This window comes from Budorcas taxicolor, chromosome 17, assembly GCF_023091745.1.
Source record: "Budorcas taxicolor isolate Tak-1 chromosome 17, Takin1.1, whole genome shotgun sequence".
In the NCBI taxonomy this organism is placed as follows: Eukaryota; Metazoa; Chordata; class Mammalia; order Artiodactyla; family Bovidae; genus Budorcas; species Budorcas taxicolor.
The window spans coordinates 37,346,383-37,370,898 of record NC_068926.1 but is presented as its reverse complement, the minus strand read 5'-3'; the positions used below and the strand labels follow the sequence as shown (position 1 = coordinate 37,370,898).

At 36.3% G+C, this 24,516-nt stretch overlaps 1 protein-coding gene across 1 annotated transcript in view; it reads right to left on the bottom strand.

Annotated features, from left to right (window-relative positions):
* The window catches only part of FSTL5 (follistatin like 5), an 858,755-nt gene that overhangs the window by 195,318 nt on the left and 638,921 nt on the right, over nucleotides 1-24,516 (bottom strand). The window contains exon 7 of the mRNA XM_052654835.1: nucleotides 21,437-21,557. Coding sequence (XP_052510795.1) covers nucleotides 21,437-21,557 — 121 coding nt within the window. The remainder of the gene's footprint in view (nucleotides 1-21,436; nucleotides 21,558-24,516) is intronic.

Here is a 24,516-nt window from a genome sequence, read left to right as displayed (position 1 = left end):
AGATGGATAAAGTCAACCCAATTACACTAAACCCATAACCAATATTATTATCTGAAGTATCACATTATTAATCTTATATACATGTGTGTATTAGTCACTCAGTCATGTCTGACTCTTTGCCACCCCAGGGACTATACAGTCTATGGAATTCTCTAGGCCAGAATACTGGTGTGGGTAGTCTTTTCCCTCTCCAGGAGATCTTCCCAACCCAGGGACTGAACCCGGGTCTCTTGAATTGCAGGTGCCTTACCTTCTGAGCTACTATACACACACATATACATACATGCACATACACCCACACATACACATATTAATGCATTTCCAGTATTTTGTGTGACACAATAGTAATTTAAAATAATAACATTTATTATTGATAACATAGAATTGGGCTTCCCTGGTGGCTCAGCAGGTAAAGAATCCACCTGGAATGTGGGAGACCTGAGTTCGATTCCTGGGTTGGGAAAATACCCCTGGAGGAGGGTATGGCAACACACTCTAGTATTCTTGCCCGGAGAATCCCCATGGAAAGAGGAGCCTCGCGGGTTACAGTCCATAGGGTCGCAAAGAGTCAGACACTACTGAGCAACTTAGCACAGGCACATATACTTTTTGGAGATATATTCCTATTAATGTAAAAATCTTCATTTTCTTTAAGAAGAAAATGTAGTTTTCAATTTAATCAATAGATGGCACTACTATTTACTGTATTTTGGTGACACATAACATTTGCTAAAATACATTAGTTGAATAAATATTTTCTTTCTTCTGAAATATTTTTAATAAAAAAATATTTCCTTGGCATAACTGTCATTATTTTAAAGTATTCACTTTCAAAAGTGATACTTACAGCTTTATTTTATTTTATTAAGTTATTTTCTTTAGAGTATAATTGATTTACAATGTTGTGTTAATTTCTGCTATATAGCAAAGTAAATAAGTTATACATATACATATATCCACTTTCTAAAATCTTTGATAATACAATTTTAATACATGATAATTACTGTCAAATGTATTGTTATCATACACAAAATATTCCAGATATTTTCTAGAAACTTTTTTTGTTATTAATTTTAAGACATTCTGACTCATAATAGTGTTTATGGAGGAAATGTCTGCTGTAGTTGCGGGGAGTGGGGCTATCGTATGTTTTGCTTACTTGTTATTTGTTTTTATTTCCAAATAATAAAAAATCTTAAGTCAAAATATGAATTGGAGGAAATTCTTAAAATTTAATAGCATTAATTATCTATTAATAGTTATCAAGCATCACTGATAGTCCCAAAATGAATATTTTCTATTGTTAATCTATTATGTAACTATATGACACGCAGAATTATCTCTACTTTATCATGAAGCATACTTCTCTTGAGAGTCTCTTGGACTGCAAGGAGATACAACCAGTCCATCCTAAAGGAAATCAGTTCAAATACTCATTGGAAGGACTGATGCTGAAGCTGAAACTCCAATATTTTGGCCACCTGATGTGAAGAACTGACTCATCGGAAAAGGCCCCGATGCTGGGAAAAATTGAAGGTGGGAGGAGAAGGAGACAACAGAAGATGAGATGGTTGGATGGCATCACCGACTCAATGGACATGAGTTTGAGTAAACTCTAGGAGTTGGTGATGGACAGGGAGGCCTGCTGTACTGCAGTCCACGTGTTTGCAGAGTCAGACATGACTGAATGACTGAACTGAACAGATACTTACAAGTAACTGTTGTGGTTGCCAGTACACGGTAGAGCAAAGTTTCTAATTACCTTCAGGCAAAGCTTATTTAAACTAATTTTTGTTAACTGGAAATGTGGAGATAGAAGCCAGAAGAGCTTCTCAGACTGTCTTATTAACAAAAAAATAATCAGAGCCTCCCAGTCGATATTAATTTCTCATTTTCTTTTGGCATTTCTTGTCTGTCATATAAATTATAATTAACAACATATTTTAGCACTTTATCAATATGGAGTCTTTAGTAGCTTTAAAATTATACATGTATACTTGCCTAGTAATCTCCATCAAATTGAAATTTCCTTATACTTAATATAATGTCAATAAATACATCAAAAAATAGACATGCAGGTTTTTGAGAAAACAAATACTATTTGCAGGGCCACAACTTTCTCCCTCTCATTTATCATTATTCATCTATGTGAGTGGCTGCTGCTGCTAAGTCACTTCAGTAGTGTCCGACTCTGTGCAACCCCATAGATGGCAGCCCACCAGGTTCCCCCGTCCCTGGGATTCCCCAGGCAAGAACACTGGAGTGGGTTGCCATTTCCTTCTCCAATGCATGAAAGTGAAAAGTGAAAATGAAGTCACTCAGTCATGTTTGACTCTTCGCAACCCCATGGACTGCAGCCTACCAGGCTCTGCCATCCATGGGGTTTTCCAGACAAGAGTACTGGAGTGGGGTGCCATTGCCTTCTCCCATGTAAGCGGCATGTAATCCTATTATTAAAAGAAAATTTAAGCAAACCAGATGTCTCCTTGGCCTGCTTTGAAACAGTTCTTGTTTTGCATGCAACCTTTTTTTTTTTTTTTACATACGACTATTTGGATTTGCCTAGCACCTCACATCTGAGAAATTCTGTATGGGTAGGAGCTATGTCCTTGCTTATGCCACTAGAGCTTTTCATTAGTGACCTAATCTGCTGTGAGATTAGTACAGTTGCTGATTTCATCATTGTGAGGGTACCATAAACTGAGGCACAAATCCCATTATTACAATGCAGAGTGACCGGCTCACCAGTCCATGAACCATTTAGTTCATTATTTACTTTAGTATAGCACACACCTTTCCAGTTCAATACACAGAATAGAACAATAAATATGTGTTTACTATTTATTGTTTGCAAAATACAAAATTAAGCTTAAGAAAGCAATGAGGTGCGAAATATGCCCATTTTTCTTTGGCCATCTCATTACAATACCTCATATACATTAAAGATCTAAAGGAAAGGTGTGAAGGTCCAATTAATTATTTCTAATGAAAGCAATATCTAGAACTGCAGGATGCCTGAGGTGGACTTGATTATTGTGCACTTCAGTGTTCACTGATCATTGCTGTTCAGTAGCCTAGTCGTGTGCAATGCTATGACCCCATGAACTGTAGCATGTCAGGTTCCTCTGTCCATGGGATTTTCCAGGCAAGAATACTGGAGTGGGTGGCCATTTTCTTCCTTCATGTAAAACATGGAACATGATCTGAACCTTGAAAAAGATCTGACTTACATCAGCCAGAGAAAACAAGAGACTCACTCACACTGGAACTCCTTGATGGCTTTAAAACTAATAATACACTATAGAGGAAACTGTATTCAAAAAGGAGTGAACAGTAAAAATCCTGAAAATAAATTATAATAATCACTTATAAATACAAACAAAACAGAAAAGTGTATTAATTTGAGAACTCATGAAAGCCTATATATAGAATGTGAATATATGATTCTATAATTTCCAGGGCAGCAGAAAACACAATACTATTGACTGAATTATTGCTACAAATGACTGAATGTTTGAAAAATTATATTCTATATTATTGTTAAATCAATTTCCAAAATATTCTTTCCATTTGAAAGTTAACATTTAAAGTCAAGTTTAAAAATAAATGATATAGTATCAGATGGTGCAATCAAATTAACTGATATATTGGATGATACAATAAAGTATGCTAAGTAAGTTTAGGATTAAATAAGAATCAGGTCATGACTTGTCAAGAATTACACTAATGTGTCATTTTGCAATTTTAAAATGTTGTATTATTTTGCAGTGAGCACAATTTAAGGATAATATGGAAGAAAAAAATTATAAATAATATACATTAAGTGAAAAACTCAAGAAAACACCATCACCAGTGAGAGTAAAACAACACAGAGAAAAAATTAGATACATTCCTTAATTTAAATGAAGTAAATTTTATTTTTAGAACATATGGATTAGCAAGTACACATGCAAATTGCAAAAGGTGCTTAAAACCTAATTAAACTATCTTGAGAGTGCCCTCATACTGAATCTTTAAGATCAAATAAGCCTCATTATCACATTAACCTTCTTTCCACACACTTGTTATACAAGTGTCGTTAATTAATTAGTCATTATGCAGTTCTTTAAGAGCTGGCCACCTCAGGAATGTTTTGTAACATTACCCAGTCCTTGTACACACAAATGTAGTCTATGAAATATCACTTCTATCAACCCCTGAAAACTAGTCTAGTAAACCTTGTCAGACTAATTTAAATATGCATGTAGATATAATCAGGTTGAAGTTTTACAAAGAGAAATAATTTTGCAATATGAAAAATAATACATTCATTTATACCTGAAGATATATAAGCATGCTGACTTATACTATAAAATAATTCTGGTGGAATGAATTTAGATCTGAGTTAATCATAGGTGAGTGCAAAAGAATGGTATCTGAGAATGAGTCATCTACCCAAGAGATTTACTCCGATTAACAGAAGACTGCACACATCTGTGATTCGTGTAGAGATGGCTATATCTGTCCTCTGCCCTTACTAAGCCCTAAGCTGGAAGAGGACAAAGCATCTGCTTGGTGTTTTGAGAATTACTGGACACAGTCAGACCATCCCTTCTCATATCCTGGATTTGTTCTGGTCTTTTGTCTGTAGACCATCAGTGGCCTCAGCCTTGTTTCTCTGCTGAGATCTAGAGTGGTGTTATTTATGGATCTTCTAAATGCCCAAAATCGGATGATCTGGGAAATCTTGAGAAATTCACAGAGTTCCTGTGATTGATAAAATCACATGAGGAAGGATTACAGATTAGAAATGGCTCCAGTGGATAACTTAGCTCTCATGGTATATGCCTTGGAGCTGATTAAAAATATATATGTATATAGGTACAAAAGATGGTTTCTATATGCTGTAGCCTCAGCAGGTAGCCTCAAGTCTTAAGCTTTCAATATATGCACTTGTTGGATTTGATCCCTTTGAATGACTTTTGTCCTTGAGGGATTAACTGTGTTTGTGCAGGAGAGCCCAGTGACATAAACACAGGTCTTAGGAGGCAGGCTGTCCTGCTTAGGGGCTATCATGGTTGAACTTTGAATGACAGAGGGGGCACTTTCTCTGAAATTTCAGTCACAACTGAAGCAAGGATAGGTGCTTTTTAAGGAGCAGCAAGTGACTTTTACTATGTTTCTCAACCAAGTTGGTAGGAAACATTTTAATGGAATTTTCCCCCTAATGATTAGGCAGTTAATTTCCATTAGTGTTACAAAGTACTAAGTGTAAGGTATTGCTTTATGTTATTAGTAGCAGCCCTAGGTTGGCAGTACTAAACTGCCCCAATTCCATTAATAGCCTTTATTCACAAATGAGAGCTCCTGTAAGGAAGGGCTTGTTCAAAACCTAACAAGTACTCTGGTTTCCTTATTTATGTAAATGCTGGTCATGACTTCAGATTGCAGAGGTCTACAGTCTGTCTTCACTCAAAGAAAAATAATATATTAACAAACAAATACAAAGGAAAAAGTCCCCTATTTAAAGGAAATAAGTCTCGAAAGCTGGACAGGAAAAAAAACAAAAACAAAAACCTCAAAACTTTAAAAGCTAAAACACTAAATAGCGGTTAAAGTTCCATATCTCTAATGTCTCTAAGAAGGGAGTTTGCTCAGTTTGTCAAGGAGGACCTGACATGGTTTAAAATACTTACTTTAATGATTCATCTGGACAAAATTAGTAGAAATTGAAAGCAAAATAAAGGGAGAAATTGATTAACCTGGAAAGAGAGATTTACGTAGGAGAACATCTTAGAGGACAGAGAAGCCACCAGATATGAAAAGGAAAATTAGATCTTAAATTCAGTACACACACACACATGCATACAAACACATGCAGGCATGCACACATGAACATGCACATACGTGTACACACACAAATGGAGAGGTGACTCTGAGGACTAAATTCTCTTAAAATAGATATAACTAGAAAATGAGGAAATTTTTTAGTTGTCTGTTTAATAAAATGATTGGTAGTCTCCAGCAATCTGACGCCAGAGGAGACTGGAAAGATCCCAGAGAGCAAGCTAAGCTGACTCTTCAAAGGAATCCACAATCAGGAACTAATCAGAAACATTTAGTCATTTATCAGTGTGCATTTATTCAGGAAATATTTATTGAGTCATAATTATGTTCAAGGCACTGTGCAAGGCATGTGAAAGGAGAAAAAGAGAGAGATAACAAGAGAAAGAGAGTAAATCTCCTCTAGTGAGGGAAAGCCAAAACTGAACTATAAACTTATTAGGTAAAATTGACCTTATTTAATTAAATTTAAGATGCTACTATTTATGTCTCTGTGAAGAAGTTTGAATGCCAAAGAATTGATGCTTTTGAACTGTGGTGTTGGAGAAGACTCTTGAAAGTCCCTTGGACTGCAAGGAGATCCAACCAGTCCATTCTGAAGGAGATCAGCCCTGGGATGTCTTTGGAAGGAATGATGCTAAAGCTGAAACTCCAGTACTTTGGCCACCTCATGCGAAGAGTTGACTATTGGAAAAGACTCTGATGCTGGGAGGGATTGGGGGCAGGAGGAGAAGGGGACGACAGAGTATGAGATGGTTGGATGGCATCACTGACTCGATGGATTTGTGTCTGAGTGAACTCCGGGAGTTGTTGATGGACAGGGAGTCCTGGCATGCTGCGATTCATGGGGTCTCAAAGAGTCGGACACGACTGAGTGACTGAACTGAACTGAACTGAACAAAGAAGGAAACATTGCTAGTTGATAGACACTTTGTTTTTATACCCATTTTTATATATAGAATGTATCACTATTTCAAAGATGTTGACATAATGAGGAAATAAACAATGTTAATACTTTTCTAGGCTATATACATCTTATTAGAAAGTAATAGCACTATCCATAAATAAAATCAAGAGGGACCAAGACTGTGGGAAGATGGGGATTAGTCCTAATCTTAAACTGTATAATTTGGATACATCTTTGTTGAAAAAAGGACATTTAACTAAACAGTTTAAAGTGGTTGAAACTGAGCCTTGTTGGCATTTGGCTAAATATCTTCAGGTTTAAGGAATAGATGCCTGCAAACTGGTTATATTAAAGAAAAGAAAAGCAGTGGACACTAAGAGCAGATAGAGTGGAGTTTGCAAGAGAGAGGCGAACAGGATAGGAAGATACTACAAAATCAGAAAACTCATGGTTTTGATGGGCTTTCAAGACACTGGCTTTTAATCTGAGTGACATTAGGAGTCATTTTAGAATTTTAAGCAGAGGAAGGGTGTGACTTAACTCATAAATGTGAAGTTAGATATACACAAAAATAGGAATAATAATTTTAGTTATGGTTACTCAAGTGTAAGAATAACAGCCCATAAATTTCTATCAAGTGTTTGTACAAACTGTGTAAAATACGTTAGAAAGACAGATGGACAGTAAAACTTTCTCCTGGCATCCAGGGATGTATTCCAAAGCGACAGCTATTGCAGGTGGTCATGAAGTTGTCCTCTGCACCTAAGGACTCATGATCTGGCAGTGTCTGGAATTAGGACTCTGAGGGAAAACACAGCCAAGGTGAAACATACTCAAAGGACTCTAGGCAAGATAATGATGGATCATGTCTGGGCGTAGGTTAGATATCATTTTAATGGAAAAATTGCCCCTGGGTGGGATTACTCAAATCAGTAAGGAAAGTGTGGAAAACTTTTGCGTGAACTATAAATGCTTTTGGCAGATCTAGATGCAATATTTTCAAATCTCTCACTGTGACAAATCCATAAGACTACATATAGAGAAATCCATGGGAACAAATATGTGTCTACCAGAAAGCAGAGAGCAATAAAAGAGAAGGAAGACCCTTGTTTCTGCCACACTGCCTTAGAAAACGTAAAAGGAAAAAGCCAAATGAAGTGGCTTATTCTTTCTGAAAGAAAGAATGGAACAGTTAAGAGCAAGAGAGTATTAGAAACAAGAGGAAATGTGGCAGAAATTAATAGAGCAGAGGATCTAGAAACTTTCAGACTGAGGGTATGAAATATTGTGGAGTTCACGGGAAGTTTAGCTTTGTAGCAGCCCCAAAAGCACAGGCTGTAGAAACGTTAATCTCATTTTCTGTTTCAGAATCAGGGAGAAGATATATGCCAGGTAAAACAGCATGGGGGTTTGGTGTCATCTCTAGGGACCTACTTTCACAAATGCAAGTAATTCCATCTTGGCAGACATATGATTGTCTTAACTGCTTTCTGAGAGAGCTATCAGGCTGCATGGACTGATCTTTCTCCCAGAAAGTTTATGAACACTGGGTTCTTGTGGCAAAACCAGGCTTAATGTACATGAAATATATCCTTTCTTCTTTTTGAGCACAGAGCTCCTTTACTTTTCTCAGATTTCTTTATGTCAAACACACTAATTATGTGTTTTGCTAAGCAGGCAAAACACTATCTGATACCACAAGTCCTACTCTTAAAAAATCTCCTACATAGTCCTTCACATGTGGTCTCTCCAGTGCTTGAGGAAAACGATTCTATTTGCAGTGTGGAGATATTCACCCCCTCCCCTTCAATTTTTACAGCTACTCAGATAAGATCTCTTTTATAGGTCATGGTGCAATATGAACTAACTATACAAATGCTGAAGCTTACTCATACTTGCTGTATTTTATCTCATAACCAGGCCCAGGTAACAAACAGTTCACCGACTGGATCCAGGGCATTCAGTAGCATTGTCTTATATGATATTATGGGCTTCAGAGAGACCAATCCTGGATCACAAGATGATTGCATGAAACAGAGCCCCCTGTTTAGACCCCTAACTGAACTGGCTTGCAGTAGAAATGAGAAATCAGCATGATAAATAAAGTTACATATTGGTTAAACTACTAGAATAACAGAGAAACCACACAGTGGCTTAAGTAAGATATAAATCCTGATATGTGACCATAAAGTGGTATCGTGGCTTCATAGTGTGGCTATGGATTAAGCTATTTTAACACAGAACCAAATACCTTGGCTAAAACAAGATATTAGACTTGTAGGCAGCCAGATAATGATTGAGGAACTTGTTCTCATTGCACACCCAATGCATTTGTTTCGTATTCCTGCTGTAACATATTAAGCAACCTAAATTTATTTTCTTACATTTCTGAAGGCCAGAAATCAGAACTAAGTTTTACTAAGGTGCCAGCAGGGTTGGTTCATTTTGGAGACTCTAGAGGAAACTCCACATCCTTGGAATTTCTATCTTCTTGGGTTACCTACAATCCTTGGTCTATTACTAATTCTTCAAATCACTCCAACTTCTTGTTTTGTCATCACATCTCCCAATTTCTTCTTTGACTTTCTTGCTTCTCCTATTTGGGGACCCGGATAATTACACTTAGAGCCTACCAGAATCATATCCTTATCTTGAGAACCTTAATCATCTATGCAGGTTGCCTTTGCCATATAACGTAGCATTCACATGTTCCAAGGATTAGGATGTGCATAGCTTCTGTGAGGACACTTTCAGCCCTCCATTCTCAGGCACGTTCTATTTTTATTATTCTGCTAACTTCAAAGCATAACTTTCTTTCTCAGAATTAAAAATAGATCCTCCAGCTACCACCATCAGACCCATATTCCAAAAAAAAAAAAAAGAGAGAGAGAGAAAGAAACAGGAAAAAAGGAAGGGAAGGCACATATCTTTTCTCTTATGATCACAGTTCAGGTATTAAACGCATTAGTTACCCTCACACTCTATTGCCCAAAACTTTGTTACAGGGAAACATTTAGCTTCAAAGGAAAGCGGAAAGATACATTTTGGTAGGTTGCCTTAAGCTTGTTAAAAGTGATCTTTTATTATTAAAGAAAACTAAAGAGAGTTATTTGGTAGATAGCAACTCACATATAGTGACAAAATTAATCTGTTTATCTATGGTTTTAAGCAATTAAATATAAGATTTTTGTCCTTGAGTAATTGATATAGAAAGAGAAATATTATACCAAGAAAAACCATTTTGGGGGGTCATTCTCCTTTCTTTACATACTACTGAGTACCTGCCATGGTTTTTAGCAGAATTAAGTACTGAATTCTGAGAATAAAGATGAAATTCCTTGGAATTACTTGTAATTTCTAAATTTATTTGATATTTTCTTGATGATGCCTGCATTAATCATATCCACTAACTTCCAGAATTGTTACAAATGAGGATCATGGGAAACTTGCCTGTAACTAATACAAACTCTCATGCTTTAAAATGATTTTTATAAAATAGAAGATCCTGATGAAACTTAGTAAGAGCTAAGTCCTCTGCCTTAGATAAATAGAATAAATAACACAACAGTTATCAAATACTGAAAATCAGCAGCAGATGACTGTAATCCCTGAAATAAGACAAAAAGGAAAAAAAAAAGGGATGAGCTATATAATGCCTTGGGCTTCCCAGGTGATGCTAGTGGTGAAGAACACACCTGCCAATGCAGGACACGTAAGAGATGTGGGTTCGATCCCTGGGTTGGAAAGTTTCCTGGAGAAGGGCATGGCAACCCACTCCAGTATTCTTGCCTGGAGAATCACATGGGCAGTGGAGCCTGGGAGGCTACAGTCCACAGAGTCACACAGAGTCAGATATGACTGACGTGACTTAGCATACATTTAATGCCTCAGCCATCAAGCATTTGGTTGATATTGATGATGAGGAGAGGAATTGAAAGGTCACAATGAATTAAAGATAAAGCTTGTAAAATTCAGAAAAGCTTGGCAGTTGGAATTTGTAGGAGAGAGTACCAAAAAGTCGAGAAAGATGTTGAGAAAGAGCTATAGTAATCTGAATAGGGGTGGTGGGGGCTTTGGTCCAATGCATAGACTAAAACTACAGAAAGCAGTTTTGTGGACTGGAGAGATCTAACTGAAAAACCAGATTGGAGACCTTAATAGACCCCAGAAACAAGATATCTTAGAAAGATAATGAAATAAATTCTAACCTATAAATACTCAAATAAAGTTAAAAAAACCTCTAAAATGCAAAACTGATTTACAGTAAATTAATGTCAAAACAAAATTCAATACTTCTCAAAAGTATCCAACAAATCTCTCTCAATGGTTTTTATCAATCAATTTAAAAATGTTTCAACAGACATGAGAAGACAGGAAATTTGACTCACTTGCAAGAAAAGTATTAGTCAACAGACACATACAATTTCATAAATGAATTAGCAGAAAAGGTAAAACAATCTGGTATGGAAATACTGAAAGATTTAAAGAAAACGTGAACACAATGGGGATAAACACAGCCAGAGAAATGGAAAAAAATGACTAGAACTAAAAGTTTTATTAGATATTATACAAGTCTGAAAGCAATAGAATAACATGTGAAAAATGTTGAAAGAAAAAAAAAAAAGGAAAACTGCTCCAAATTCAATATCCAGTAGAAATCATTCTTTAATGAAGAAAAAATGAAAATGTCTTTAAACAAAATGGCTGAGAAAAAGTATTAGGAACAGATTTGAATCTCACATTGCTAAATAATGTTTAGTAGGCTAAAGGAAAGTTCAGAAATTTGGATTTAAGTGAAATAATGAGGGGATTAGGAAGGATACATGTAGAAGTCTGTTTTCTTTTTCTTTTAATTTTTGAAAGACATTTGACTATTTAGAGTACAAATAACGCAATGTATTGTGAGGTTTATTACATATGTAGAAGTAAAATGTTTGACAATGTTACCACAACGAATGGAAAGGAGAGAGATCAATGTATACTGTGTTAAAGATCTTATATTTTACGTAAAGCGGTACAGTCTGTGAAGATACATAGTAATACATTAAAGCTGTATGCTGAGAACAGTTTCAGTTACACCTTAAAAATCAAAAGAGTTACAGTTGAGAAGTTTTTGGTGGCTGTTATTTAGTCACTAATCATGTCTGACTCTGCAATCCCATGGACTGTAGCCCGCCAGCCTCCTCTGTCTACAGGGTTTCCCAGGCAAGAATCCTGAACTGGGATGCCATTCCCTTCTCCAGGGGATCTTCCCAACTGAAGGATCAGACCCTCAACTCCTGCAGCTCTTGCGTTACAGGCAGATTCTTTACCACTGGGCCATCAGGGAAATCCAGAACAAGTTAATAAATAATTTTGAGATAAAAAACAAAAATCTAAAAGATATGTACTCCAACAGAAGGCAGAATATAAGAAAATTATGAAAAAAAGAGCTGATGCAACCATTGAAAACAGATATCATGGAGAAGGCGATGGAACCCCACTCCAGAACTCTTGCCTGGAAAATCCCTTGGACAGAGGAGCCTGGTAGGCTGCAGTCCATGGGGTCGCAAAGAGTCAGACACGACTGAATGACTTCACTTTCACTTTTCACTTTCATGTCTTGGAGAAGGAAATGGCAACCCACTCCAGTGTTCTTGCCTGGAGAATCCTAGGGATGGGGGGAACCTGGTGGGCTGCCATCTATGGGGTCACACAGAGTTCAGACACTACTGAGGCAACTTAGCAGCATGACAGAACAGTTAAATTCAGTGAGAATTATCCCAGGATAGAGATGTTGACGTTCTCCCAAAACTATAAACTTCAAAAACTCTTTCACTTAAAGGAAACAAAATGAGAAATTAGGGAGGGACCTGATTCTTCAGATATTACGTGTTCTTAAAGCTTTCAGACTTTCTTTAGACTTTATGTCACAAGGGGATAAGAATTTAATTTTGGATATTAATTACTTTGGACTAATTTCTTTGAAACTTTAATCTTTGAAGTATCATTACTCTCTGGGAATTTAATAATTAGATTATATATTAAAATTTGAACATTATGCTCTCACTATTGCATAATTGGAGTATCTTGATATCATGATTTAATCTAATTGCAGAAGCTCTGAAAAGCCCTTTTGAACAGTATAACTAGACATAATGTATCATGGGAAATAGAAAAAATCTTCAGGCTTTGGAATTAGTGGCTTAATGTACTGTCCTGCCATGATCAGCTACTTCAATTATGTCTGACTCTTTGTGACCACATGGACTGTAGCCCACCAGGCTCCTCTGTCCATGGGTTTTTAGACAAGAATACTGGAGTAGGTTGCCATGCCCTCCTCCAGGGGATCTCCCTGACCCAGAGATCTAACTCAACTCTCCTCTATCTCCCACATGGCAGGCAAATCCTTTACTACTGAGCTACCTGGGGAAGCCCAATGTACAGTCCTACCATATTTCAAAGCCTTTTGGAAGAAAACATATAGTACCCAACAGTAGTTCTCAGGGATGCTACAAAAAGGCAGCAATGGTCATTAGGCTAGTGAGTAAATGATAGTTGCTCAGTTGTCTCTGACTCTTTGCAGTCCCATAGACTGTAGCCTGCCAGGTTCCTCTGTCAATGAAATTCTCCAGGCAAGAATACTGAAGGACATCCTTAGGTATGAGCATCCCCAAGAATCACTCCGCGAATAGAACTTAGTTTGGATAGTTGATCTGGGAAATGATCCCAGAAAGCACAAGTGAAAGATTAGGAAAAATAAGGTAGAGGAAAGAAAAACAGCACCAAAAAAGGCTCAATTCCAGTGCCTTAGGAATTGAGAAATTGGGAACCACTAAGGAGCTGGAAGTTGGGCTTCCTACTCATCAACTCTTGTTCCCCACTGATTAAGGACTGTACCTGGGGGCATTCAATGCCTGGTACACCTGGGATGCACTGAGTGCAGTTGACAAAGCTTCTTGTGTCAAGTAAAGACCTAACTAAAGAGAGTGGAAGAAAGATCCCTACATGACCAGCTGTCAGGGGATGTCCACCACATCTGAGAAGGGAGAGTGAGGTTTGGAGCCAATCATCAAAATTAAGGAGAAGACTGACTTGATGTATGTCTGATCTCAACCCTTGAAGAAACAGGTACTCCCTATATACTTATTTTCAAGTCAAAATTAGGAGAACAAAGCTGGAAACTCTGAAGAAGGATGCACACCCCTGCATCACATGTCTCTGGGGAATCAAATTGTTGTGGCAGTAGTTCTCCAACTGGCATCAGGAGGGTTTGTTTGTCACAGGTCCTCTTACCCCATGACCAGGGCATTCAGGGCATTCAGGGCACCCTGAGAATGTGCATTTTAAAAAATTATATTAATAAATTTATTTACAAAATAAAAATAGACTCACAGACATCAAAAACAAACATATGGGTACCAAAGAGGAAAGGGGGGAGAAAGATAAATTAGTAGTTTAAGATTAACAGATGCACAGTAGTATTAGTGTTAGTTGCTCAGTCATGTCTGACTCGGCAACTCCATGGACTGTAACCCTCCAGGCTCCTCTGTTTTGGAATTCTCCTGGCAAGAATACTGAGTGGCTAGTCATTCCCTTTTTCAGGGGATCTTCCCAACCCAGGGATGGAACCACGGTCTCCTGCATTGCAGGCAGATTCTTTACCATCTGAACCACCAGGAAACCTTAACAGATGCACACTACTCTGTATAAAATAGATAAATATCAATGTCCTATTGTATAGCATGTGGAACTATATTTAATATCTGGAAATAACCTGTAATGGGAAAATTTTTTTAAAAGAATATGTATATTCTTTTAAGAATCTACCTGTAATGCAGGAAGCCTGGGTTTGATCCTTGGGTTGGGAAGATCCGCTAGGGAAAAGCTACCTACTTCAGTATTCTGGCCTAGAGAATTCCATGGACTATATAGTCCATTGGGTCGCAAAGAGTCGGACATGGCTGAGTGACTTTCAGTTTCACTTTCACGTGTATTATGTATAACTAAATCACTTTGCTATACACCTGAAACTAACACAAAAAAGTAAATTAACTACATTTAAGTAAAACAAATTTAATATTAAAAATAAAATAAGTTGTTTGTGCTGCTTGCCCAGGAACCATAGTTAGAGAATGACTGAGCCAGTGTAACTCTCAAAACCTCTCTCTCATCATCCTCTGATTACTCATAGTGGGGAGAAGAGAGAGGAAGAACTTGGCCTTTTTGCTCCCTGCTTTCTGGACCTTACTATTCACAGGAAGTTTTTATTCCCATCTTTACTTTGTCCTTGCTAAAAACTTAGTTGGGAAGCCTCCCTGAGACTGGGTGAGGAAATTCAGTCTCATGATACAAGAAAAAGCAAGCCACTGTTGCTCCAGACTTAAGCTGCTTTATCTACAAAGCTTTACCAGTAATGAAGGTGATGCTTTGATATCTATATAACTAACTCCAAGTGTTGTTTCCAAACTCTGAAGGAGAAAAATAGGGATGTTCTACATAAACATTCTATAAAGCCAGCAGTTTTTTGCAGAAGTTTTTGACATGAGTAGGAAAATATCCACTTGATATTATGTGTGAGGTCTTCAACAATAAACAAGAAAGAAATAACTGTATGCGTATAGGTCTATTTTGAATATGGACGAGCTTTCTGCCCAAAGGGTAATGTAAACACCAAATGACATTTAAAATTTCATAGATTCTGTATCTTAAGCTGAAGATCTAAAGATGATTCGCTTTGTATAAAAAGAAAAAGAAAAGCATGAAATGAATTCCACTGGTAGAGTCAAGCTCCTTTGATTTATACATAATGTTTCCTCTGGCAAGGACACAGAAGCACTCTCATATTTCAATAATCTAATTTTGTATTGTTTGAAAAGAAAAAGGGCTATTGATAGACTTTTATTTAGCCTGCACCCTGGGATATTTAAATAGACTTTGCACTTCAAAAACACTCTTTAACAAATTCCAATGGCTTGTGGTATTTGCAGAAGTTTTTATGGTAATCAATAATATATTTTATTTTTATTACTAATTGACAAACTGTTAAGATATGTTAAATTTCCTATGAAAACCTGATTTTCTAAAGTTCTTTGTAACCTTTTCTAAAAAGTGGATGGAGAATGCAAAATGAGTTAAACTAGTTTCAGAGATTTATTGGGTCCATAAAAGTGCTATTTGTCTAATTTGCATTTCCTTGCATGTTCATTATATTTTTCAGTGTCACAGTTCCTTTTCAACCATTCCTTTGTTATCAGCTTATAACTGTTCTGAGTGATCTCAATTTTAGTATATTTACTTATATACAAATCATACCTTTAAAGTTATTATGCCAAACATAAATATAAAATAAAGAAAAGGGAAACATCAAGAAAAGAGACAAACCACATTTTAGCAAATCACTGGCAGGCTGTTATTTTTAACTAGTCTTATCATTTCTAAATATTTTGTTATAAAGTTATTATTCTACTATTTTTTTTGCATAATATGTTGACATACCAGCATGCTTTGTGATAAACAGGACTAGTTACTTACTCAGTATTTATTCTCACCTTCCTTCCTTCTTTCCTTTTAAATAATTGAACACTTCAATGTTGTGAATGGCAAAACCCCAGTGTCAAAGAAACATCTTTTGCAATCTCTATATTTAGAGAGCCAATGCAGTTATTATTGGCACTCTCTTTAAAGTTTCTTTAAAAATGGGCTCTTGGTGTCAGGCACTGTTTTCCTTCCTCTTGCTTCCTTTTTCCTTCTTGAAATATGAAATTGATGACTAGAATTTTCACCTCCACTTGGAAACATTAAGAAAGGAAACAACATGCTAAGCACAGGTAGGGGAAGCATAACATGGTGATGGCGTTGTGGAATTGCCCTCCTGAACCACCTCATCTGGACTTCTTTTATGCATAAGAAAACCACATTTGTGCCTCCCTCAAGCCCTGTTATTTGGTGTGTTTCTTACAGCTGCTGAAGATAATCTATTACCAATACATGCATAAGACATTTTCTACCCAGCATTTTTACTTATTCAAATAAGCTTAAATATTAAAAAATGATCCTTAAAATGCACTTCTTGGCTTCCCCAGTTGATAAAAATTGCAGTAGAACAAGGGGCTTTTCTTTTTTTAGTCAGTTGTGGTTGAATTTGATGAACACTTTTTCCCCCTCTCAGCTAAGGCCAGAACTGGAAAGTTAGATCTAAACATCTGGGTTTCTAAACATCTATCACATTTTAATGGTCCAGATACTCCTTTATATATGCTTGATCTAAAGAAGTATTTTTAATAGACAGAAATTGCCAGATACCTTAAAAAGACGTTCTGAGTGAAGGTTTTACATTTCTTTCTCTCTCGTACCCTGTACTAGTAGTATTTGACCAAGGTGGATATCCCAGTTAATTTTTCAATTTGTTTCTCCCTGGTGGCTCAGAAGGTAAAGCGTTTGTCTGCAATGCGAGAGACCTGGGTTTGATCCCTGGAGAAGGAAATGGCAACCCACTCCAGTACTCTTGCCTTGAAAATCCCATGGACGGAGGAGCTTGGTGCAGGCTACTGTCCACGGGGTCACAAAGAGTTGGGCAAGACTGAGCAACTTCACTTTCACTTTCTCATGTTCTCACCTACTGCCTTACCTATCACTTCCTTATCGTATCATTTATTCTGTGGTCCATCACTATAATCATTCTTTAACAACTTGCTTAAATTTCTAGTACCTGTCTCTCTCCCACCTACTCATCTGACAAAATAAAATATTGGTTAAATCCAAATCTCTTCTCTCTATGATTGCAAATGCACAACCAACCACAGCAGAAGAAAAACATATCCATATTTATCATCTCAAGGACACCCAAAGGTCAGAACAACATTCCAACTACATACTGCTATTTTCATTGTCCTTCCTACATACCTCTCTTCTCCTCAAAGCACTAAAGCTCTCAACTCTGAGTCCTCAATAGTTCGCATTCCTCATGTCATGAAATAATCCAAGCAATGCAAAGAAGATTTTCTCATGCTCCCTCCCTGAGCATCTTCCCCAGTGTCTTCCTCCTGGTTTAAAGAGATTAACTGCCAATCTTTCAAAGAACAACTTTTCCGTTTGTGTACTAGATTATATCAACTTTTAAAAGATTTGATTACTACAATTTTCCTCTTTTCCTCTGATATGAGCTACTTTTAATTTTTATTGGATTATTCACATCAACATAAAAGATAATCACATCTGCAATTTTTTTTATAAAATTCTTTCTCCTAATCCTACATCACTCTCCAGTCAAGGCACAGTTCTCTCTTTGTTCCCTTTCAATCTATATAATATCATTGCTTCTCTTTGCAAACCCCATCCTTTCACAAAAACATTTATACCAAGAATTTCAAAGCAGATTAAATGTAGTAGGAGAAAATAGGAAAAGACTAGTTTTAATCCCAAATTTAGGAATCTTTCTTCCCAGAAAAAGGAAAACCTTAGTGCTCAATCAAGGTAATCACTGCTAATATTGAATTTGTGATGCTAAGCCTGATAATGGCAGAAAATTCACAGTGTTTTCTGAGACCTCATTATTCCTTTATTCTTGTATTCCATCTTCAGAGAAAAATCTGAGATCAGAGTAAATAGTTCATCCACAGGAGGGATGAAATCAGAACACTTCATTTCCCCAGAACCTCTCAGGGTACATTTTATGACACAAATGCCTACCGTTTGGCTCAAAACCTTCTTCCTGGGCTTCCCAGCTGGAGCATGGCAAATGAGTGAGTTATGTAAGAAACTTACATCAGATGTGAATGGGAAGCAGACACTTGAAAGAGCAACCATTCAGAATAGTTCTCGTGCTTTACATCACAATTACTTGAGAAGCTTGTCAAAATGAAGATTTTAAATCAAACTTCTAGAGGGTGCTGGTAAAACTCCAGTTCTATATTTTTGACACTTTTTCCTGTTATCCTGATCCACTTAGAACATGTACCATGCACTGCTCAACAAACTAGCAAGAGTTCTTACACAGCTGCCACTTAGACTGGATAAACACAGGCTGAAAGTGAGGATGCTCTAAATAAAAGAGATTATTTAGTGTTGTCGTTGTTTAGTTGCTAAGACTTGTCCAACTCTTTGGCAATCCCATGGACTGTATCCTGCCAGGCTCCTTTCTCCATGGGATTTTCCAGGCAAGAATACTGGCCTGGTTTGCCATTTCCTCCTGCAGAGGATCTTCCCAACCCAGGGATGGAACCATGTCTCCTACATTGGCAGGTGTATTCTTTACCACTGAGCCACCAGGAAATGAATGGCTAGCCAAGAACAAAACTGGAGAACGTTTCTCCCTAATATATTTATGTGTATATATATATATATATATATATATGCTCAAAACAAAAAAGCACAATGCATCAGTCTTGATAATTCATCTACTAGCCAGTAAAAATTACAACAAAGAGGGAGGCAATGGCCAAACTTGCTACAACAACCATTTCATCATGGATGCAGCACCCACATAGCAAACATCCCACATACACACTTGTCCTGTCTTCCCAGAACTGTGTGTCCTCCAGGATAGTTGCTATCTCTGAATGTCCTACTTTAAATATCTGAGACCACTGGGAACAAGCATGCTTCACTTCCTTCATATCCTGTCTGCTTTCTTCACTAGTTTCCTTGAAAGTCCATTTCTATGCCTTAACCCATGTCTAGATGACAACTGGGTTTGCATCAGAAATCAAGGTCTAAATCTGCTTCTGTGGAGTGCCAACAGTAGTTAAACTATTGGCAGAGTCATACCAAGTCTTTGATGAAAATCCATCAACCTCCAGCTTTAGAAAGATTTATTTAACATAAATCTTTAAATTAAAGGGTCCAGAGATAAGAAAGGATGTTACAAATAAACAAACAAAAAACAAATGGAAAAAGCTTGGACCAAGATAGCAACAAATGTGACCTCCCACAGACCCTGAGTCTTATTAAACACTGATTTTATTTTATTAGCATATTAAATGACACATCTGTCAGTGGCCATGGGTCAAAAAGTAGAAAAGGGGGTGGCACCCTACTCTGCCTTCCCTGGTAGACTAATGCAAATGTTTTCTCATCATTCACCTCAGCCCTCTTTCCTTTGTCTTTACTCTTTAAAATTAGATTCCTTTCATTAGGCAGGCAGGAAGTTGATCTGTGAACTTAGTTCCCACTTTTCCATTCTTTGGCCACTGAATAAAGCCTGTGTTTTGTCAATCTCAGGTTTGGTTTCATTATTTTCTGCTTTAGCAGACCAGAAAACGAACCCTCCCCAACCCAGGCAGCAGGAGTGAGATCTATAAGAATCTGGTAACAAAACCATAAGCTCCCTAACCTTTTCAAACTTCTTTTTCCAATATTTTCTTGATTTATAGGGTGCTCATTCTAAGTCTTCATTTCTCCAATTGTTAACCTCAGCTTCAAGGCTCAGTTCTCTGATTTCAAATCCAACTATACTTATGCTAAAATGACTTCATCAAGCTCCAATTTAAGACTTTAAATCCAGTCTATGCACACTGATATTATCAAAATATTCAACTTTGCGTTGTCATTCTGATCTTCAGACTTACATTCTAAACTGCATACTTGACTTCCATCTGGATAATTGTATAGAAGTTAACTTGTTGAAACAAATAAACAAACAAACAAACAGACAAAAAAAAACATTAATCTTACTCAGTCTCCAAATATGCTTCTTCCCCATTGCAGTTGACGTTATGACCATAGATCTAAGTGCTGCCTTCAAATTCCTTGGGTTCATTCTTTTCAAAGCTCTCTTCTTCTCATATTCACAAGCCATTCTTCAAATCTACTTTCAAAATATATCCCCAATCTGGCCACTTTTTACCTCTTCATCATTAACACTCAATCTTAAGCCATGTTTATCTCTCCTCTAGACTACTAAAGTTTTTAAAAAACAGATCTGAGTGCTTCCAATCATTTTAAAACAAATTAGAACATGTCATTTCAAATAATAAATGCTTAATATAATAATATATTATAATGTTATAATATAATGATATTCTGGCTATAATAAGAATCAGAATCCAATTTCTTTATTATGTACAGGGATTCATGTGATCTGCCTGGAGGCTGTCTCTCCAATGTCATTCCTGCCAGTCTCCTCTTAATTCATACCAATCACACCAACCACCTTGCTGTTCCTACAGAAAGCCTAGTAAATTTCTGCCTCCTTTTTGTAAACTATAGAGTAAATTAATGTATATATCTGTATGGGAATTAATTAGTGTGTATTAATGAATCATATATGCAATTTTATATCATCAATTCAATTAAGAAAATTTGAATTAAGTCATGAATAACATAAAGCACTGATTATAAAATTGTTATCAGCCTACTTGGCCAATGCTCATAGCAATTAAATTGATTATTGAAATTATAAAACTCAGTTCAATTCAGTTCAGTCCCTCAGTCATGTCTGACTCTTTGTGACGCTATGGACTGCAGGATGCCAGGCCTCCCTATCTATCACCAACTCCTGGAGTTGACTCAAACTCATGTCCATTGAGTCAGTGATGCCATTCAACTGTCTCATCCTCTGTTGTCCCCTTCTCCTCTTGCCTTCAATCTTTCCCAGCATCAGGGTCTTTTCCAATGAGTCAGTTCTTCCCATCAGGTGGCCAAAGTACTAGCCTTTCTTAATCATTTGGGATGGTCTTTGAATATCTACTGAAGAAAAAACCATTAAAACAACCCCACATTTCTTACCATTCACTTGGAAGATGTGAGTCTGATAGATGTTTTCATAGCCCTCTGCATAGCAGGTATAATTCCCCATGTGAGTTGTGGTGACTTTGGTTATATACAAGGACCCATCATCTCCAAAGTCCTATAGAAAAAAGGCAAAATTAAATAGAATTAGCCATTTGTCCTTAAAATATATTTTATCAGTTCACATTTTAAAAATGTGTACTCAAGAAAAAGTAAATTAATATATTTAAATTATGGAAATGACCACTGTTAGTGGTTAGTTAGTTCAATAAACTTGGAAGACTTTATGGGCTAAAATTACTTATTTCAAATTAAGTTTTTTTAAAAAAGCATAACTTCTTAGTATTTATTTGAAATATATGAGCTTATATAAAATAACTGAGTTTTTACATATTTATTCTAATTCAGCTTACATTTTAATTAATAAAGCCTACAATGTTTTTTCTTATTTATAACTAAAACAAACAGCTGTTAACTACATTCTTCACATTTGCAGTTTTAATACCCTTTAGTTATATATTTACCCAGGAAAAAATATTAAAGCAGTGTGGTCTCAGAGATGGAATTTATAGCCATGTGAATAGATCACGATTTTTTCAAGCCTCCTGGGAACAATCAGTACATTAGACAGAAATGACTGTGGCCTTTCAAATTTATGAGGAAACATGCGTAACCATTTAAAAAGAACAAATAATCTTGCATTTCCTGTCAAAATCAAATTCAAGAAACACCTCTGAAACAGTAAAGACAAGAAAGCTTTGCTTTCATAAAGGCAATGAATATATTGGCAAAAATTATCTCAATATAAATTTTCAGAACTTTGGAAATAGACAAAGGCTTGCACCAGCCCACAGAGCGTTTACTGGAAACAGTGGCTGCCTCTCAGAAAGAACAGTGAGGCTGATAGTTTCCCTGTCTTCACAGCTACATAAAAGCCTTGGACTACCAACTTTGTGATTTGACTAGCAGTGAAAATCATCATACCTCAAACCTCAGAGTAGGGAAGAACCTATTTAAAACTCTTCCAAGATCCCATCCTCAGAAAATCATCACAGTCTAACCTATGTAGCAGCTCCCTGAATATTTCCATTTTAATGACCTTTTCTGTGAGCAAGACTTGGAGCTGAGTCTCTGTAAATAGTCCTGGCTCTAAGACTAGTTTTTGAAGAGAAAACATCAGCATTTGTATAACATTGTCTATGGGGTCGCACAAAGTCGGACACGACTGAAGCGACTTAGCAGCAGCAGCAGCACAGCTTCCTATGGCAAAGATATGCAATGGAGATAACAAGAACATCAAAACTCTTAAAAATGAAAACTGGAAGGTATCCAAAAAGGGGTTTGAAAAGATCGCATATTCCAGGAATCTAGAAACCCACAGAAATGTGCAAGACTATGTATATAACTAGAAAATGTAGACTTTCTTTACATTTTAAGAGTAAGACAGAATACATAATTTCTCATCTCTATCTGAGTTTGAGGCCCTACACAAGCAGAACAAAGGCTTAGACAGATTTGTAACACTTGCAGAAGTATTCATTGCATAATGCAAAACAGAAATAGAGCACTGGACACTACATATGATCGAGGGATTAACCCAAGAAGATATAAACATTACAAATATATACACACCCAACATAGGAGCAATGCAATGCATAAGGCAAAAGCTAACAACTATTAAAGGGGGAACTGACAGTAGTACAATAATAGTGGGGACTTTATCACTCTGCTCATACAAATGGGTAGATCATTGAAACAGACAATTAATAAGGAAACACAAGAATTAAATGACATTATATCAGTTGGACATAATTGATATCTATAGGATATTTTATGCAAAAGAGTAGAATCATGCCTTGGTTAGTTTTAAAAAATTGAAATCATTTCAAGTAACTTTTCTGACCACAACACTATAAGATTAAATATCACCTACAGGAAAAAAAAAATGTAGAAAATACAAACACATGGATGTTAAAGAATACATTTCTGAATGACCAACAGGTCACTGAAGAAATCAAAGAAATCCAAAAATATCTAGAAACAAAGGACAATGAAAACACAACTCAAAACCTGTGGGATGCACTAAAAACAGTGTTAAGAGGGAGTTTATAGCAATACAAGCCTATTTCAAGAAACAAGAGAAAACAAATAAACCACCTAATCTTACACATAAACCAACTAGAAAAGGAATAAGAAGAAAAACAACAGCAACAACAACAAAGGAAAAAAAATTAGTAGAAGAAAAGAAAATATAAAGGTCAGAGCAGAAATAAATGGAAATGAAATGAAGGAAAGTAGCAAAGATGAATAAATCTACAAGCTGGTTCTTTAAGAAGATAAACAAATTGACCAACCATTAGCCAGACTCATCAATAACAAAAGGGAGAAGACTCAAATCAGTAAAATTATAAATGAAAAAGAAGTTATAACAGAAAATGCAAAATCAAAGAATCATGAGATTGCTATGAGCAACTATGTGCCAATAAAATGGACAATCTGGAAGAAATGGACAAATTCTTAAAAAGCATAACTTTTCAAAACTAAAATAGAAAGAAATAGAAAATATGAACACACTAATCACAAGAATGGAAACAGAAACTATAATCTAAAAACTTCTGATAAACAAAAACCAAGGGCCAGATGTCTTCACAGATTAATTCTATCAAATATTTAGCAAAGCACTAAAACTTATCTTCAAACTCTTCCAAAAAATTGCAGAAGGAAGAACACTCCCAAGCTCATTCTATAAAACCACTATCACCCTGATAATAAAACCAGTCAAAGATATTACAAAAAAGAATATTACAGGTCAATATCACTGATGAATATAGATGCAAAAATCTTGAAAAAATACCAGCAAATTGAATGCAACAATAGAAGGATTGTACATCATGATCAAGCAGGCTTTAACCCAGGGATGCAAGGATTCGTCAGTATACACAAACCAATCAATGTGAAACACCATATTAACAAATTGAAATATAAAAATGTATGATTATCCCAAAAGATGCAGAGACAGCTTTTTGACAATATTCAACACACAGTTATGATAAACAAACAAACAAAAAAAAAAACAC